The 19,415-nt window shown below is 43.8% G+C and overlaps 1 protein-coding gene across 2 annotated transcripts in view; it reads right to left on the bottom strand.

Annotated features, from left to right (window-relative positions):
* The window catches only part of dhx29 (DEAH (Asp-Glu-Ala-His) box polypeptide 29), a 179,185-nt gene that overhangs the window by 53,729 nt on the left and 106,041 nt on the right, over nt 1-19,415 (bottom strand). For both annotated transcript variants that reach the window (XM_072497035.1, XM_072497036.1), the window contains exons 15-19: nt 13,571-13,715; nt 11,858-11,978; nt 9,253-9,337; nt 8,568-8,656; nt 8,126-8,254 (exon numbers count right to left, since the gene is read on the bottom strand). In XM_072497035.1, the coding sequence (XP_072353136.1) occupies nt 8,126-8,254; nt 8,568-8,656; nt 9,253-9,337; nt 11,858-11,978; nt 13,571-13,715 (569 nt within the window). The remainder of the gene's footprint in view (nt 1-8,125; nt 8,255-8,567; nt 8,657-9,252; nt 9,338-11,857; nt 11,979-13,570; nt 13,716-19,415) is intronic.

Below are 19,415 nucleotides of genomic sequence, written 5' to 3'. Positions count from 1 at the left end.
CCTGAAGTTAAGTATAGGTTATTGTAGCTCATAGGTGTAGTTTAACCTGAAGCATATTGTGCTTGCATGTCAAAGTAACCCTTGTGTGCAAATAAACCATCTTTGAACTTCAACTGACTAACTGGTGGTGTGGTCATTTGACCGATATACGGGAAAGCCTTGTGGTTCAGTAAGAGAAATAGAAACACCCACAGTATTGGCGACGCTGTTGGGACATAACATATCATAAAAAGAGCCTCAGTGACATATTGGCGACTTAAAGAGCAACATTATTGGTGACGCTGGTGGGATATTATTCCATTAAATTGGCAACAGGGGAAAACCCACTACAGTGGAGCAAGTGGGGCTGCCAGTTAAGAAGATATAGTTCAAGTAGAGTCGAATAAACAAATCAAACAGCCCACTGGATGGTGAAAGAGAATCAGATGAGCTCAAAAGGTGCGCTTATGACAGTTGTCAGGTGGATAATAAAATGGTGATCCATAGAATTATAATATCCCTACAGTGCAGGAGCAGGTCATTCTGCACATTGAGTCTGCACCGACCCTTGGAAAGAGCACCCTATCTAGGCCCAGACACCCACCCTATCCAGGCCCAGACACCCACCCTATCCCTGTAACTCAGTAACCCCACCTAACCTTTTGGACAATTTAGCATGGCCAATTCACCAAATCCGCACATCTTTAGACTGAATCCAGTCTGAATATGATGGTTGAGGGAGGAATTGAAAGCGCAAACAAGAGAAGCAAAGATAGACTATGTGAGGGAGACTGACAGCTAACATGAAAGGAAATCCAAGAGTCTTTTAAATGCACATAAACAGTTAAAGGCTGGTGAGAGGAAGCAGGGCAGCATGGTAGCACAGTGGATAGCACTGTGGCTTCACAGCGCCAGGGGCCCAGGTTCGATTCCCCGCTGGGTCACTGTCTGTGCGGAGTCTGCACGTTCTCCCCATGCCTGCGTGGGTTTCCTCCCACATCCAAAGACGTGCAGGTTAGGTGGATTGGCCACGCTAAATTGCCCTTAGTGACCAAAAAAGTTAGGAGGGGTTAATGGGTTACGGGGATAGGGTGGAAGTGAGGGCTTAAGTGGGTCAGTGCAGACTCGATATGCCGAATGGCCTCCTTCTGCACTGTATGTTCTATGTTTCTAATTAGGGAAAAAAGGAAATTTTCCATGGAGGCAGAAGGCATGCCGAAAGTATTGAATAAATGCTTTCCACCTGTCTTTACCAAGCAAGATGTTGTTGCCCGGGTCATGGCAAACGATAATCTCATTCAGACACTTGAAGGGGTTTAAAATTGCTACGGGAATATTGGATAGGTTGTCTGTACTTAAAGGTTGATAAGATACCAGGATCAAATAGATTTTTTAAAAAATCATTTAAGGGATGTGGGAGTCGCTGGTTAGGCCAGCATTTATTGCCCATCCCCAGTTGTCCTTCAGAAGATGGTGTGCTGTTAGGGAGGAAGTTCCAGGATGTTGCCCCAGTGACAATGAAGGAACAGCAATATATTTCCAAGTCAGGGTGCTGCGTAACTTGGAGGGGAACCTGCAGGTGGCGAGGTTTCCAGATATGACCTTGGTGCATTACTGCAGTGCATCTTGTAGATGGTACACATGGTTGCCACTGTTGGCCGATGGTGGAGGGTTTAAATGTTTGTAGAAGGGGAAGAAATCAAGCAGGCTGCTTTGTCCTGGATGGTGTTGAGCTTCTTGAGTGTTGTTGGAGCTGCACTCATCCATGCAAGTGGATAGTATTCCACCTCACTTCAGACTTGTGCCTAGTGGATGGTGGACAGGTTTTGGGAGGGTCAGGAGATGAGTTACTCATCATAGGATTCCTCGCCTTTGACCTGTCCTGGTAGCCACAGTATTAATATGGCTAGTCCAGTACAGTTTCAGATCAATGGTAACCCCCCCCAGGATGTTGATTGTGCGGGTTCAGTGATGGTAAAGCCATTGAATGTCAAGGGGCGATGGTTCGATCCTCTCTTGTAAGAGATGGTCATTGCCTGGCACTTGTGTGGTGCAAATGTAACTTATCATCTTTTATCCAAGCAACTGAGGGGAAAGAAAGTAGAAATTGCAGAGGCGCTGGCCATAATTCCATAAATTGCAGAGGCACTGGCTAAACCTGTAGGGGCTGGTTTAGCACAGTGGGCTAAGCTGGCTTGCAACGTAGAACAAGGCAGCAGCGTGGGTTCAATTCCCGTACCGGCCTCCCCGAACAGGCGCCGGAATGTGGCGACTAGGGGCTTTTCACAGTAACTTCATTGAAGCCTACTTGTGACAATAAGCGATTATTATTATATTAATTCTCCAATCTTCCTTCAACTCAGGATTTGTGCCAGAGATCTGGAGAATTGCAAATGTTACATCCTTGTTCAAAAAAGGATGAAAGGTAAGCCTTGAAACTACAGGTCAGTCAGTTTATTCTCAGTGGTGGGGAAATTTTTCAAAATGATAACTCAGGACAAAATTTAGAGCCAGTGGGAAAAACATGGATTCATTAAGTAAGGTCAGCATAAATTTGTGAAAGGCAAGTCGTGCTGAAGAGGTAACAGGAGGGGTTATTGAGGGTACAGAATCAGAGGGACCTGGGAATTTATTTGCATAAGTCAAGGTGACAGGGCAAGTTGCGAGATTGGTAAATAAAACATACAGTATCCCGGGCTTCATCAATAGGGGCACAGAGTACAAAAGATCAGCTGCAGCTTTCAAAAGGGAATGGAATGATTATCTGCAATGAAAAAATTACAGAAGTATTGAAAAAAAGTTTGGGAGTAGTGTGATGAATGTCAGAATTTCAGATACGCTGTATTGTGTATTTGATGCAGTAAGAGTTAACGCATGGGTTAGTATGTGACTGCTGCAGTCAAGTTTTTAAAAATGCTGGTTTGAAAAACAGCTAGGCTTTTTGGAGACACAGGTGCAGTTAAAACATTGTAAAAGTTTGGGCTAATGGACTTTTGTTTATATTAAGAGGGTTCCCTGGGAGTAAATAATTATAGACATTGTGTTTGGCCTCAGTAAGATGGTGCAGTTATTGGGATGAGCCAGGGGCTGAAGCAGTCAGGTGTTCAGGGTTTTTTCCATTTAGTTTTAGATTGGGATGTGAACAGACAAGAAGCTGTGATCTCAATACTGTGAGTTTGGATCTGTGGACAGACTAGCCATTTATGGGAAAAACAGTATGGTTAAAGAATTGACTGGGGCCAGACCAGACAAGCAACTGTTTTCCAAACACTAAGTTAAAGATTTGCCGGTGTACAGGACAGAAGCAGTGTCCCAGGCTGGCAGATTAAACAGTAGTTTGAGACAGGCAAGAATCTGCAGATGGTTCCTGAAGGATCTCTCTTGCTCAAAATGGTTTATCCAAGACATATCTTTATAGCAAGAATTTCTGAGTCTGCTAACTGTACTTAAAAGTGGATTGCAACCGGAGAGGAGTTTTGTTTGAGTGGAGATACAGACTGCAGTTAAGATTACTTAATTGTACTGTTAAGTATTGTTTAATGGGTACTTGTAAGCTATTTTCTTTGTAATGCTAAAATTAGAAGCACTGTGTTATTAATAAAGTTTGTTTTAATATAACATATCCCTATTTGCGCATGAAATTACTCCTGGAGCGAAGTATCCTTTCCTCACAGTCTAACAAAATTAAAATAAAATATTGGAGTTTCTGTCCGGTATCATAGCAACTGTTGAGTCTGGTCCGGAATCATACGGGTAGCATTATCGGAATTACTTCTTCAGAAGGCCAGTACAGATGCATTGGGGAAATGGCCTTCTACTGTGATGTATTGATTCTCTGATTCTGTGTATGATGTCTCAGGACAGCAAGCAGGTGATATCAAGTGATATTTTTTCTCTAAGCTAGGGCAGTGATTTAAACTAGAATGGAAAACACATGTAACCAATTAAGAAAATAATACAACTGCAAATAATCTTTGAATAATTGGACACAACGAGAGGTAAGAGAGCAGAGCAGCACTGACAGAGTCTGAATCAAATGGAAAAGAAAAAGGCAATAATATCATTAAGTGACATCACAGGTCAAGAAATCATGTGGGGCCAGACTACTGGTAAACTTCTATATTAATATAAATGAACTATAAAGTAAGATAAGAACAATTTATTGCATCAAACCTAAAGCCAAAATGTCAACTTTTAAAATAATGAAATTAGAGCATCAAATTATGAGTGAGGGCGACACGGTGGCACAGTGGTTAGCACCGCTGCTACGGCACCGAGGCTCATGGAAAGGAGGAAGGCCAAAGTCTTGGCCTCCACCTCTCTGTTTACATGGAGGCAAATTTTGCTGGAGTGGCGGTCGGCATCGCCACCGGGGTTAGCGGCTTGGTTGGGTGACATTTACGACTTCCTGCGACTAGGGAAGGTAAAGTATGAGTGAAGGGGCTCTTCAGGGGGATTTGAGGAAAGGTGGGGGAATGTTAGTGACCGTGTTTCAGGGGCAGTTCGTCGCTGGGGGATGAGGCGTGAAAAAGGAGGGAAATCTGTACAGGCTGTATAGTTGATTGTTGTGGGTTATGTTTCCTGGGGTGTTTATTTGGTGTAACCTGTTTTGATACATGTTTGTAATAAAATACATTTTTTTTTTTTTTAAAAACAGCCTGAAAAGCTAGGCCACATACAGAATTGCAAATCTACATTGAACAGCAGTCAACAGCTTGAGCCGCCAGGTCTGATAGGAATTCGGACAGGCCCAATAAACACAGACACTGGTCGCGAGTGAACAAGGGCAAGTCTGAACTTGTTCTGGAAAGTGGGACTGGAGGGACTCAACCCGAATCAAATAAAGATATTAGTTTGTGTACTTTTTTTTCTTTATTCGTTCACGGGATATGGGTGTCACCGGCCGGGCCAGCATTTGTCGCCCATCCTGAGGGCAGTGGAGACTCAACCACATTGCTGTGCATCTGGAATGGCATGTAGGCAGACCAGGTAAGGATGACAGGTTTCCTTCCCTAAAATACATTAGTGAACCAGGTGGGTTTTTACAACAATCGTCATTATACGTTTAATTCCAGATTTTTATTGAATTCGAAGTCCACCATCTGCCCTGGTGGGATTCAAACCCATGCCCCCAGAGCATTATCCTGGGTCTCTGTATTACTAGTCTAGTGACAATACCACTACGCCACTGCCTCCCCATATTGGCCAGTATCTACCAGACTTGCAGGCACCTCAGGTCCACTATCGGCCAGACTCAATGGCGCCTCAACACCATATATGGAAAGGGCTATGTGTACTCCGTATGCCTGAGAATGGACCCCTTGGGAGCTCCTGACATCTTGCACATATGGAATCGGTAATCCCATTGGGTGCTACGGAGAATTTTCCAGAAGGGCACGAAAGAGACAAGGGAGGGGTATAAGAGATACATGTACTCCACCCCGAACGAAGACTCCACCCCGAGCTAAGACAAGACAGAAGACGACGTGCAAAATCAACCTTTGCAAAAAAGACTCGAGTTCAGAGGCAATGTCATCAGAATTGGCACAGCTCAGCGAAGTCATACCCAGCGAAGCAGCCTGACCAAGCTCAACTGCACGGGTAGTACAAGGGTCTCAGATAGATAATGAAGCATTGATAACATTTGTTTAAGGATTTAGAATTGCTTTGTAAATAGAGTTTGGATAAAAAGCTTTTGTAATAAAATCGGGTTGAACCACAAATTCACTTTTCTCCTTTGCTGGTCTCGTGAGTAAGGGCACCTGGGTAAACAAGTTTTAATATAAACTGGTAAGTGTCTAAAGTTTCAGACAACAGGTTCCACAAGGATCAGTGCTTGGACCGCAACTGTTTACAATATATATGAATGACTTGGAGGAAGGCAGCGAATGTATTGTAGCCAAATTAGAAGACGGCACAAAAATAGATGGAAAGGTAAGTTGCGTGGGTCTTTTATGTTAATAATTAGGAGTTCAAATTTCTTTTTAAAAGTTACCAGTCTCCACGGAAATTACGACCAAGGTGAATGCACTCAGTGTGGCAAATAAAGTTGGTGAGCTGCAGGGAGCACAATGGAGTATAACATGTGGCAATAACAGAAACCTGGTTCAAAGAAAATGCAGGACTGATTCGTAAATATTCCTGGATATAGGATATTCATGAAAGAAAGGAAAGGAAAGAAACAACTTGATTAAAGATAATATTACAGCTCAGAAGAGAAACGATGTTCCAGATGGGTCAAGGACAGAATCTATTTCGTTAGAGCTCAGAAACAATAGAGGGAGCATTGCATCACTGGGTGTACTCTGTAGATCTCCAACTATTGAGAAACATATGGAGGAACAGATCTGCAATGAATTACAGTGAGGTGCAAAAACAATGTAGTCGCTATAATGAAGTATTCAATTATTCTAATATTTTAAAAATAAATTTAGAGGACCCAATTATTTTTTTTTTTCAATTATGGGGCAATTTAGTGTGGCCAATCCACCTACCTTGCACATCTTTTTGGGTTGTGGTGATGAGACCCATGCAGACACAGTGAGAATGTGCAAACTCCACACGGACAGTGGCCTGGGGCAGGGATCGAACCCAGGTCCTTGCAACTGTGGCGCAGCAGTACTAACTACTGCGCCGCCCTTGAATTATCCTAACATGACTGGGATAGTTATTATAAAGAGCAAAGAAGGAGAAGAGTTTCTAAAGTGTTGGTAAAGTCAAAGCCCATGGAATAATGACAGCGACAGCATGGATATGAAGTTGACTGAGTGACAGAAAACAAAGTCGCAATGAACAGTTTTTAGGTCTGAGGAAAGAATTTAGTGAGGTTCCTGAGGGGCTAGTCTTAGGACCACTGCTTTTTTGGATCTATATTAATGGCATGGAGACTCAATTGTGCAGGAGACCATTTTGAAATTTACAAACACCACAAAACGTGGAAGCATGGTGAATCGAGATGAAGGTAGTGATTATGGAACAGGTTGATATATGGCAGATGACAATTAATGCAGAGAAGTATGAAGCAATACATTTGGGGAGAAAGAGCAAGAAAAGATAATAAACTAAAGGATATAATTCTAGAGGGACCCAAGGGTATTTGCGCACAAATCTTTGAAGGGGGTAGGATACAAAGTGGTTAATATGGCATATGGATGGCTGGGCCTTATAAAAAGGCACAGAGTACAAGAGCAGGGAAGTGATGACAAGCCTTTATAAAATGCTTGTTTGCCCGAAACGGTCCAGTACATCCAATTCTGAGCACACACTTCAGGAAGGATGTGGACGCATTACAGAGGATGCAGAGTAGATTCCCAACCAAAGCTGACAAAGCTGAAACTGTTCTCTTTTGAAAAGAGAAAGTTGGGGAGGTTTGAGAGAGGTTCAAAATCATAAGGGGCCTGGGACTGGGTAGATCGGGCAAAACTGTTCCCATTGGCAGAAACAGAGGATACAGATTTAAGGCAATTAGCAAGAGATTCAGAGGCAATATGAGGAAAAGCTATTTCATGCAGGGAGTGGTTAGGATCCAGAAAGCACAGCCTGCAAGATAAGAGTACCTGAAGAGAAATGATCTCCAGGGCTACGGGGAAAAGGCAGTAGAGTGGGATAAGCTGAGAAGCTCGTGCAGAGAGCTGACACGGACATGACAGGCCATGCTGTTCTGTTCTATGATTCCATGTTTTATACAGAAGTATGATTTTGAAATCACAAACAAAATATATAAAACGGATTGTAATAGATGATGCAAGTGTGCTATGTCTTGCACAGAACCAATGTGTACATCCACCATCCCAACCTCAAAGTGAAGCCCCCACTTCTGAAGTTTGTCCCAGGAACATTCCAAACACCTAAAGTGTCATGTTATAAGAAGCCAAATTTATCCCTTCCTTGTTTGAATCCCAGCTTCTTGTCCTCCTCATGTTCCCTGGCCCAATGTCTTCCTCCCCTCCCCAATGAATGTGCTGATGCAATGCTCCATTCCTTAGATAGCTGCTGTACTTGTCCTGGAGCAATGCTATGGGAGACAAGCTAGATTGTTGAAATTATAAACTTCAGAAATAACCAAAGAATTTCTCACCACTAAAATTTTAGACAAAAAGTACTGAGATCATGTTTGACATGAGTAATGTCACAGATATGTAGTCACCTTTCTTGTGTATACAGACGAAAACAGAATCCCTCTCTTACACGCCCAGCTCGACCCTGCCTCTGAAGAGCATTGGCTTTGCTGATAAAGGTCTCCACCAATGAGCTCATTTGGCTACTTTCATGATACCTACAAACATTTAAAATACATGAACATTTACACAATAGTTTAGTCATTTCAAAATATATGAATGATATCCAGATAATTTAATATTGATGTAATTCAGTTGCTTATATTATGTATTGCCAAACAGATTACCATTTGATACTTAAGCTTTTTGCAAAGGAATGAAATGAGAATTGTTCATAATTATATGGATCTGTAATACCAAGACAGTTCTTAAACATATTTCATAACTTTTATTGAACTTCAAAATCTGAAAGGCAGTTAGAACTTAGCCTGTGCTCAAAAGGTTGACAAAATACCTGATCTTAAAACAAACCTGTTTTCTTTAGTCTTTCCACAATCAATGACAAAAACTACATCAGGTATTGTGATACCTGTTTCTGCAATGTTTGTTGCCAGAACAATCTGTAAATTAAAGGAATAAACGATCAAATTATAAGCTACGAAGGATTTCATTACCTATCCACTTTAGACCACCTTTCTCTAACCATGAGTTGCAATAAATAGAAACTGGACAATAAAATACACATGATTTGCTGAAGGATGTATAAATGTTTCAAACACAGAACTAATACCACGACCATTCATGCTCATATGTCTACAACGTGGATGTCATCATTGATCAGAAGCTTAACTGGATCATATAAAACTGCGGCTGCAAGATCAGGTCAGAGGTTGGGAATTGTCCAGGTTACGTGGAGGGAGAGGGCAGTGAAGACATACTTAGTTGTAGCTTTGAAAAGGAATTGGACAGTTCTCTGGAGAGAAACAAATGTTGGACTGTGGGGAATGAAGAGTTGGACCAGCTGAGAAGCTCTTGCACATGGGCCAAATAACTACTCATGCTTTTCACATTCTAAGATTCTATGGTGCATTTGCTGGCATCAAAAATAATTGAAATATCTATACATGGGTACTATTTTTGCCAATTCAATTATGAAGACTGGGGCTTCATCATTGGGATAAAATGTCAAGAAGGGTCTATAAAAAACAAGTCTTACCTTCCTGACGCCTTGTGGAGGGACTGTGAAGGCTGCAGCTTGATCTTGTGATGAAAGGATGGAGTGCAAAGCAATCACTTTGTATCTGCAAATTTAGCAACACAGAAACAAAGTTAGTACAAAGATGACATTTAAAAAGAAAGTCAGATGACTACTTTGCTCAGGCTATCAACCTAATCCGAGATAATGAAGGAATCCGTACACAATATGTGAGTTACAAGGACTTCCAAAAATGGATTCCTAATTGCCTGATATTTTCTCCTAATTTCTACTTATGCATCACTAAGGCAAATTTAATTATTACGATTCCTAACCAGACCCCAACAGTGGCTAGGCCAACCGAACACTGCTTTTCCACAAAATTCCTGACACCTTCGCTCCTCCCAATAATTACACCATCTTACCAAGTTGAAATCTAATTAACTCTACATGGACTCCCCTCAAACCAAGCAACATTCCATTAACCCCAGCTTTTTACAATGCTTCAATTACACCCCTGGTGTAATCAAAGTTGACAAAGGGTCACCTGGACTCAAAACATTAGCTCTTTTCTCTCCCTACAGATGCTGCCAGGCCTGCTGAGATTTTCCGGCATTTTCCCTTCCTGTTTATTTCCTGATTTTCCCTTTCTTCTATTTTGCAGTTATTATTTCTGATTCATGGATGATTAATGGACATGTAATTTAAGTCAAGCAGCAGAGGAATAAGGAATTTAGAAGTGACAGGAGAGAACACTCTGCTAGTCCATGCTAGTTTGAACAGGAGGAGCTTCAGATTGTCGGCACCCGAGCAGGAGATAGGGTGGAACTTGGTTTGATTGATTGGCTGGTGGCCAATCAATTGGCCCAAAAGACGATACTCTGCCCAGTAACAGGCGGCAATTTCACCCTACCCCAATGGAATGATTGTCAAGGAGTTCAGTTTGACTTGTGGCAGCACAGGAACAAGGTCCTACTCTCTCTCCTCCGTGTTTTCTCCAGAAAGGCGGTGACTGTTGTATTCCTGGGGCTGCAGAGAACCTGAATAATTGAATCTACAGGAAAGCATTTGCTGGTTGTAAACAAAGTCAAAAACATTCCTCCCCCTCTCCAGAAAGGCCTCCGACTGTTGTATTTCTGAAACTACAGACACCAGGATGTATCTACAATAAAGCCATGAACTGAAAGTAAGGTTTGAAGATGAGTAAGGTGTTGGAAACCACTATCTGAAACAAATACCTATTTTCCTTTTATTTATGATTTTTAATCCCTTTCTTCCCCTCTGTGTTTGCCTGTCTTGTATATGTGTGTCTAGAGGGGGGGGGGGGGGGCAAATTAAAGTGGAGAATGAGGAATTAGATCACAGTTAACCAGTTGTATGTGTTGTATATTTCATTATAGTTCTTGTTACAAATAAACAATAATTGTGTTCATATTTACAAACCTGATGACGAATTATTGGGCAGCCAAGGGCCAAAGTCTTTGGGTATTTTCCAAAGAATTATTGGTTAATTCACTTGTGTTGTGACTCCGGGTCAATTGGAGCTTGAATTGATCGCAAACTAGCCCAGGGTGTCGGAACAGTGAAAAATGGATTCAATTATGTTAACAAGAGAATGTGACTTTATTTATGACTGTTTAGTAACAAAAGGAAATGTGTAATTTGTTTGTAATGAAATATAAATTTCTGGAGTCTGAAGAGCGAAGTGATAAAGCTGTGACTCAATTTACAACTCGTAAAGCAGATATTGTAAAACAAAAGTATCAGATGATTTGCACCCGATAGCCAATAGAAAAGGTGAATTTGGAACATTCCCCAAAAAAGGATGTGCTGAATAATGAATAGAGGGGGATAAAAGTTGGAGAATTAGTTTCAATTTTAGCATAGATTTACCATTATTTCAATGGTATACTTATTCTGAGACATGGTTCATCATTACTTTGAGACAGAAGAAAACAGACTTTAGCTGTGCTGTCAGCGTTAAAGGAATCGTAGGCCCTTGAGGAAAGAGTATCCGGGCTGTCGTCGCTGCTTCTTGTAAAGCATAGTCACATTTTACTGAATAAATTCTGCTTAATTCACAAATATTAGACGTTCGTACATTGTTGGGTCAAACACAACAGGTCAGACCCAACAGAAGATGCGAGTGTCAGAAATTCAGAATTCAGACTTCCTAATTTCTTTTTAAATTAGCAGGGTTTTATACCTCAAAATCCTAAACCTTACAAAGGTAGGCATCAAGGTATACAAACTTGTGTTCATGCATCCTGCCTCTGGATAATGTATTTGTAGAGTATCCTCACCAGCTGTGAGGCAGAAGTCTGCCTTCAGCATAACAGAAGGGCCTGTGCAGTCCAGTTACAATCTGTCAGCCACCTGGATGTTTTAGATACCAGTTCCAGGGCTATTCTTCCTCATTTAAATGGCTTTGGGAAAAGCTGTGGGTTAAATAGCTGATACAGTAGGCCTTGTATACAGCATTGGTAACTGGATATTTAAAATACAAAGGTGGTTAGTACTTCTTCACAATTCCTATCCAGGTATTTCTTAGTACTATTTATAAAATTAAACTTTAATAGTCAATAAATAATTCAAATACTGGTCATAAATTGAGAAGAAAATGTACCTTCTCCTGTCTTGGAACCTTCTGTCTGTTGTTAGAAGATCATGAAGTTGCTGAATATAAGCCAGACCTGGTAAGAACACTAACACTGCACCATGAATTGCTCTGAACGGGGCACTTTTCTCTGAAAGGAAATAAAATTAATCAACTTAAAGAAATTATTACAATACTTTCAAAGTTCTGGCCAACATCAACATTTGCATGCCAAATGTATTCTCTGCTGGCACCACCAGCATCTGCAAAGATCACGCTCCATTCCACAGATGCTATGCCTCAACTCAACCATCTTTTCCATTTACAATGATGACACTCAGGTTTCCTTTTCCCTCGCCTCTCCCAAATCACCTCCATTATATTAGGTTGCACACCTAAAATCAAATATTAGACACGTTACGTCTTCCTGGTCAACATACAAAAGACCGAAATGATTTACTTCAACCCCCACCACTATATTCACTCCCTTTTCACTGTTTTCATCTCACTCACTGTCTTGTACTGCACAAGACCATGTGTAGCCTGGACATTCTAATGAATCCTGGATTAAACTTCAAATTCCTTCACCAAATTAATTCCACCTCTGTAACATCTGCTCATCTCCACCCACCTGAACTCCACAAATACTAAAACCACCATTACTTGTTTTTGTCACCTCCACATTTGATTACTCTTACTGCTTTTCTCGTTGGCTTCCAGTGATCCTTAAACCTCAATAGTTTTAAAGCTCTGCTACAATGATGCAGTCCCTGATAGACTAGATGGACCATTTGGTATTTTTTTCTCCACTTTAATGAGCTCTTTTATGGTGCAAGCATACCTGTCAGAGCTATGTTTTAAGTACAGTGTCGCAGATGAGATGTTATTTTCTGAGGGTAGAGGATAGATGTGGGCAGTGCTCGAGGGGACCGGCTAATTACACCCATATGTTCTGGGCCTGCCCAAAGTTGGACCACACTTTAGGAATGATATGAATGCATTGGAGAGAGAGTACAGAAAGGATGCACAAAAAAGGTCCCAGGGATGAGCAACTTCAGTTACGAGTTTGGAAATGTTTTCTTTGGAGAAGAGAAGATCGAGAGAAGATTTGATAGAAGTATATAAAATCATGAGGAGTAGTTAGGGAGAAACAGAAGTAGTTAGGGAGAAACCATTCCATTTGGTGGAAGGATCGAGAACAAGAGGGCACAGATTTATGGTAATTGGCAAAAGAAGCAGTGGCTTCATGAGGAAAACCTTTCTCATGTACTAAGTGATTAGGATCTGGAATGCTTCCGCTTAGAGTGTGGGGGAGTTAGGTTCAATCGAGGCATTCAAGAGGAAATTGGATCATCTAAAAAGGGCTAGGGGTAGAAGGCGGGTGAGTGATAGGAGGTGAATTGCTCCTTCTGAGATCCATCTCAGACAGTGGGCAGAATTACCCCCTTCTCTGCTGCAATCATTCTATGATTCGAGGAATCATTTAAAATGTTACTATTATGCTACTTCAGAAGTTGCCATCACATTTAAATGTTTCATTTTGCCCTTTTAAAAAAAAAAAATTGCTTAATTTTCAATGAACTAAAATGTGAGAGATTTTTTAAAATTGAGACCATTGAAAACCAAATAAAAACAAAAGTTTTTAAACACACTCTTCATTAGCAAGCAATTGTACAGAGAAACAAGTTCATTGTGCTGGTGCAAGTTTTATTAGATCATCCCGGAATTTTCTTTTTCACCTACCCAAGAAGTTAATGAGCTCCAAGGTGAGATCGATGTTTATTTTAGTTGGATGCATGTACTGAACAGCATGACAAGTACGGCTACTGTATTTTTCTGGGTCAAGTATCAAATTATGCCCAGCCCTTGTCCCTTGAACAAAATATTCCTGAAATAGACATGAACAGTGACAAATGAAAGAGCATATATGGCTTTTGAAAAGGAGAGAAAACAAAATACATTTCAATAGTCATACGATTCAACATTGAAATTTTACCATGTCCAAAACCACTATCGTCAACACAAAGTTACTGTTATGCCCAGTAAAGGCAAGTCCTACCCATTACTTATAAAACTTATGGGCAGCACAGTAGCTCATGTGGCCAGCACTGTGGCTTCACAGCGCCAGGATCCCAGGTTCAATTCCCCGCTGGGTCACTGTCTGTGCGGAGTCTGCACGTTCTCCCAGTGCCTGCGTGGGTTTCCTCCGGGTGCTCCGGTTTTCTCACACAGTCCAAAGACGTGCAGGTTAGGTGGATTGGCCATGCTAAATTGTCCTTAGGGACCAAAGGGGTTATTGGGTTATGGGGATAGGGTGGAAGTGAGGGCTTAACTGGGTCGGTGCAGACTCGATGGGCCGAATGACCTCCTTTGGCGCTGTATGTTCTATGTATCTATGTAAAGTCTTGATACTTCTTGCGTGGAATTTTCTTTTATTTGGAACATTGCGCACAATTCTGGTCACCACACTACCGGAAGGATGTGGAGGCTTTGGAGAGGGTGCAGAGGATGTTTACCAGGATATTGCCTAGTCTGGAGAGTGTTAGCTATGTGGAGAGGCTAAATAGACTCAGATTGTTTTCATTGGAACGGTGGAGGTTGAGGGGTGACCTGATAGAGGTCGACAAGTTTATGAGAGGCGTGGATAGAGTGGATGGGCAGGCACTCTTTCCCAGGGTGGAGGGGTCAGTCACTAGGGGGAATAGGTTTAAGGCTCGTCGGGTAAAGTTTAGAGGAGATGTGCGAGGCAGGTTTTTTTTACACAGAGGGTGGTGAGTGCCTGGAATGCGCTGCCAGAGGAGGTTGGGGAAGCAGATGAATTAACAGGGTAGTACAAGTGGATAGTACTGTGGCTTCACAGTGCCAGGGTCCCAGGTTCAATTCCCCGCTGGGTCACTGTCTGTGCAGAATCTGCATGTTCTCCCCGTGCCTGCGTGGGTTTCCTCCAGGTGCTTTGGTTTCCTCTCAGTCCAAAGACGTGCAGGTTAGGTGGATTGGCCATGCTAAATTGCCCTTAGTGTCCAAAAAGTTTAAGAGGGGTTATTGGGTTACGGGGATAGGTTGGAAGGGAGGGTTTAAGTGGGTCGGTGCAGACTCGATGGGTCGAATGGCCTCCTTCTGCACTGTATGTTCTATGTTCTAAGGGTTCAAAAAGAATCTTGACAAATAGGATGGGTATAGAGGGACACGGCACTAGGAAATACTGAGGGTTTTGGCCAAGGGTGGTATCATGACTGGTACAGGCTTGGAGACCCAAAGGGCCTGTTCCTGTGCTGAATTGTTCAATGTTCTTTAAAAATCAACATAAAAGGGTTACAAAGATGGCAGCCGAGAGTCACCTGACTTGGTGCGGATTTAAACAACCACATTGTCTCACAAGGACAAACGGGAACATTCCAGAATTGTCATTATTCATCTCCTTAAACCATCTGAAAGGTGCTTCCCAACTTGAATGGGTCATTCAGAAACTAAGACAGTGATCGTCTCTAACCCCAGGGTAAATGTCTGCAAATAAAACCCCAGGTTGCAGCTAATCCACTGAAGCATATCATGTTTAGGGAAAAGGGTCTGTGAGAAACCTCATAGTAAGGCAGACATGTTGGTCTCCCTTTTAATCACGTGCTGTCTCTATAAGACACACAACTGCAGAAACAGCAGCAGAGGCAGCAACATTGTAAAGTCTCCAAGTCTGTTCCTCACCAGACATTTATTGAGCATTTTCCAACAGCCAATCACATACATTACAAACAATTAATTTGTTTACACCTGATACAAGTGCACTGTTCTCTTTAACTCTATTTTCCTCAAGTGTGCGCCTGTGAGAGCAGGTGAGTGAGTGATGTAAGGTTAGACTTTCAAAGTGAACATGAGGATAAATAATGATCGTTATTTAAACCCACAAAAAGCTTGGTGGTTATTCAAATTGACCGCACACTCAGAAGTTAAAAACACGACCTCTGGTGGCAACCATGGAGTGAACGGTCGCACATTTAGCAGCTTCCGCTCTTCGTGGTTTTTTAACGGCTTTTAAGCTGGATTTCTGTGGGAATTTTGCAACACAAGTGGATAAAAGCGAGCGGAGGAGGCGACCCTATTTTATGGAGCTGCGCCTGCTCGCAGCGCCATTTGATAGACCCCTGTCGCTATTCGGAACCCTGGATATGCGTTATCCCTTCTTAGTTCCCAAATAACAGAGATTCAGGCTGTGCTTTTTGGCAAAGTTTTGTTGAATTTTATTTGTCAGCTTTAATGTCTACTGGTAAACTTTGGTTACAATACAAACTTAGGTCATTTAATCTTTAGAAGAATCAAAAGGGGGACTGATAGAAATTGACTTTCTAGTCAGATATAAGAGGTTTAAATGAGAACTCATTCAGTGTAACTATAGCTGGAGACACATTAAGGGTCAACCCAGATCATACATTTCAGTTTTCTTTCATTAAAACTAGACTTCAACATTTCCAACAGCTAGAGAATCCAAGGCCAGTGACGTCAACTAGCCAAAGGGCTTCCTTGTATTATAAAAATGCAACTGCTTTCCCAAGCCTGGACAGTCCAGTTTCCATAGGAATACACAGTCTACGGTCATAGTGCCCTGAAGGCGATGCAGGTGTCGATAAATCGGAAAATTGGCAAGCGATAGTAAGAGAAATTCACACCAACTCATTTAAATACATATCTCTCTCTCGAGATCGACAGACAGACAGTGGCAAATTGAGTGAATTATAAGTTCAGTAAAACCAATCAGAGATGAAAAGAAGGCAAGACTTTATAATAATCTCCTTAAAAATCACTTGGCGCCACTTCCGGTTGCGGCGACGCACTGCTAAGCCGCACGTTTCAGCAGCTCCCGTTCTAACGAACTTTTGGGCTCTTTTTGGGAGCCCCAACGGAATTTTTTTTGGGACCAAACCCAGTGTGGGGTGACGAAGGAAGGTGTCCCCCCGGGTGTGTATGGAAAGGATCGGTGGTAGTGGCCAGATTGCGAAGGATCCTTTGGAGCAGCGGCAGAGAAGAGAAGGAAGAAGCAAGATGGCGACGGATGGAGCCCAGACAACATGGGGCCCGGACCAGCAGGAATTCCTCCGACAGTGTGTGGAGGAATTAAAGGAGGTGCTGGCGCCGATGTTATTGGCAATCGAAGGGCTAAAAGAAACGCAAAAGGCCCAGGCGATAGAGCTCCGTGGGGTGAAGGCGAAGGCATCTGAGAACGAGGATGAGATTCTGGGCCTAGCGGTAAAAATGGAGACGCACGAGGCGCTACATAACAGGTGTATCGAAAGGCTCGAAGTCCTGGAGAACAGCTCGAGGAGAAAGAACCTCCGGATTCTGGGTCTCCCCGAGGAAGTGGAGGGAGCTAACGTTGGGGCTTATGTGAGCACGATGCTCCATTCGCTAATGGGAGCTGAGGCCCCCTCGGGGCCCCCTTGTGAGGAGACAAAAGGCTGGAGAACCACCAAGGGCGATAGTGGTGAGATTTCACCGCTTCACCGACAGAGAGGCGGTTTTGAGCTGGGCCAAGAAGGTACGGAGTAGCAGGTGGGAGAATGCGGTGATACGAGTGTATCAGGACTGGAGCGCGGAGGTGGCGAGAAGGAGGGTGAGCTTTAATTGGGCCAAGGCGTTGCTTCACAAGAAGAAAATAAAGTTTGGGATGCTGCAGCCAGCTCGATTGTGGGTCACGCACCAAGGCAAACATTACTACTTTGAAACGTCGGATGAGGCATGGACCTTTATCCACGAAGAGAAATTGGACGAGAACTGAGGGACTGATGCTGTGGGGGAGACGGCGATGTTGATGTATAGAAATGTAAATTGGGGAATGAGAGGTTCACAGTATCGGGACGATAGACGGGGTTTTTTCTCTTCTTGACAGGGACACTGAGAAATGTGGGCGCCGGTGGAAAAAGGGACTGAGGGGGGGATGGGGAATGGGGGAGCTGCGCCATGGGGGGCGGGCCGATCCAGGAAAGCGCAGGTTTTTTCCCACGCTAGGAAGACGATGGCGGGAAGACAGGCGCAAGAAGGATGAGAGTTCCACACACGGGGGGGTCAAGGAGAGAGCGGGGAAGCCGGGGTCAATTGGAGTCAGCTGACTTTCGGAAGCATCATGGGGGGAGTAACATTGCTAGAAGGGGATCTAGCCGGGGGGGGGGGGGGGGGGGGGGGGGGGGGGGTCAACTAGGTTGCTGCTGCTGGGAGCGAGGGGGAGCTGGCAAGGGAAGAGGTGGTCGGGACGGGAGTGCGCCGCCTGGGGGACAGGTGGGTGCGCGGGACCTGGACGGGGGACTGGCCTAGAATAGGGGATGGCTAATCGGCGCGGGGGGGGGGGGGGGGGTCCAATCCAGCTGATCACGTGGAATGTGAGAGGCCTAAATGGGCCGATTAAGAGGGCCCGAGTGTTCGCGCACTTAAAAGGACTGAAGGCAGACGTGGTCATGCTTCAGGAGACGCATCTGAAGGTGGCGGATCAGGTTAGGTTAAGGAAAGGATGGGTGGGACAGGTGTTCCACTCAGGGTTGGACGCGAAAATTGAGGGGTGGCGATATTGGTGGGGAAACGGGTGTCGTTCGAGGCTAGGAATATAGTGGTGGACAACGGTGGTAGATATGTGATGGTGTGTGGTAGATTGTAGGGAAAGGAGGTCGTGCTGGTAAATGTATATGCCTCGAACTGGGACAACGCGGGATTTATGAAGCGGATGCTGGGACGTATCCCGGACCTGGAGGTGGGAAGCCTGGTAATGGGGGGGGGGGATTTCAATACTGTGCTGGATCCAGGGTTAGATCAGTCTAGATCCAGGACCGGAAGAAGGCCGGCAGCGGCCAAGGTGCTCAGGGGGTTCATGGAGCAAATGGGGGGAGTGGATCCGTGGAGATTTGCCAGGCCGTTGGCCAAAGAGTTCTCCTTTTTCTCCCATGTCCATAAGGTATACTCTCGGATAGATTTCCTTGTTTTGAGCAGGGCACTGATTTCGAGGGTGGCAGGAACAGAGTATTCGGCCATAGCCATTTCAGACCATGCCCCGCACTGGGTGGATCTGGAACTAGGAGAGGAGAGGGAACAGCGCCCACTCTGGCGACTGGATGTGGGACTATTGGCGGATGAGGGGGTCTGTGGAAGGGTGCGGGGATGTATTGAGAGGTACCTGGAGGCCTATGATGACAGTGAGATCCAGGTGGGGGTAGTATGGGAAGCGCTGAAGGCGGTGTTTAGGGGAGAGTTGATCTCCATTAGGGCTTACAAGGAGAAAAAAGAGGGCAAAGGGAGAGATTAGTGGGGGAGATTTTGAGTGTGGATAAAAGATATGTGGAGGCCCCAGACGAAGGACTATATAGAGAGAGGCAAAGACTTCAGACGGAGTTTGACCTGCTGACCACAGGGAAGGCAGAGGCACAGTGGAGGAAGGCACAGGGGATGAGATACGAATATGGGGAAAAGGCGAGCCGACTGCTGGCCCACCAGCTTCGTAAGAGGGTAGCGGTGAGGGAAATAGGGGGAGTTAGGGATGAAACGGGAACTACGGAGCGGAGAGCAGGGAAGGTAAATGAGGTGTTTAAGACCTTTTATGAGAGGCTATGTAGGTCCC

Source organism: Scyliorhinus torazame, chromosome 3 (genome assembly GCF_047496885.1).
Source record: "Scyliorhinus torazame isolate Kashiwa2021f chromosome 3, sScyTor2.1, whole genome shotgun sequence".
NCBI lineage: Eukaryota > Metazoa > Chordata > Chondrichthyes > Carcharhiniformes > Scyliorhinidae > Scyliorhinus > Scyliorhinus torazame.
The sequence above is the reverse complement of the archived record's forward strand: the minus strand, read 5'-3'. Positions and strand labels throughout refer to the sequence as shown.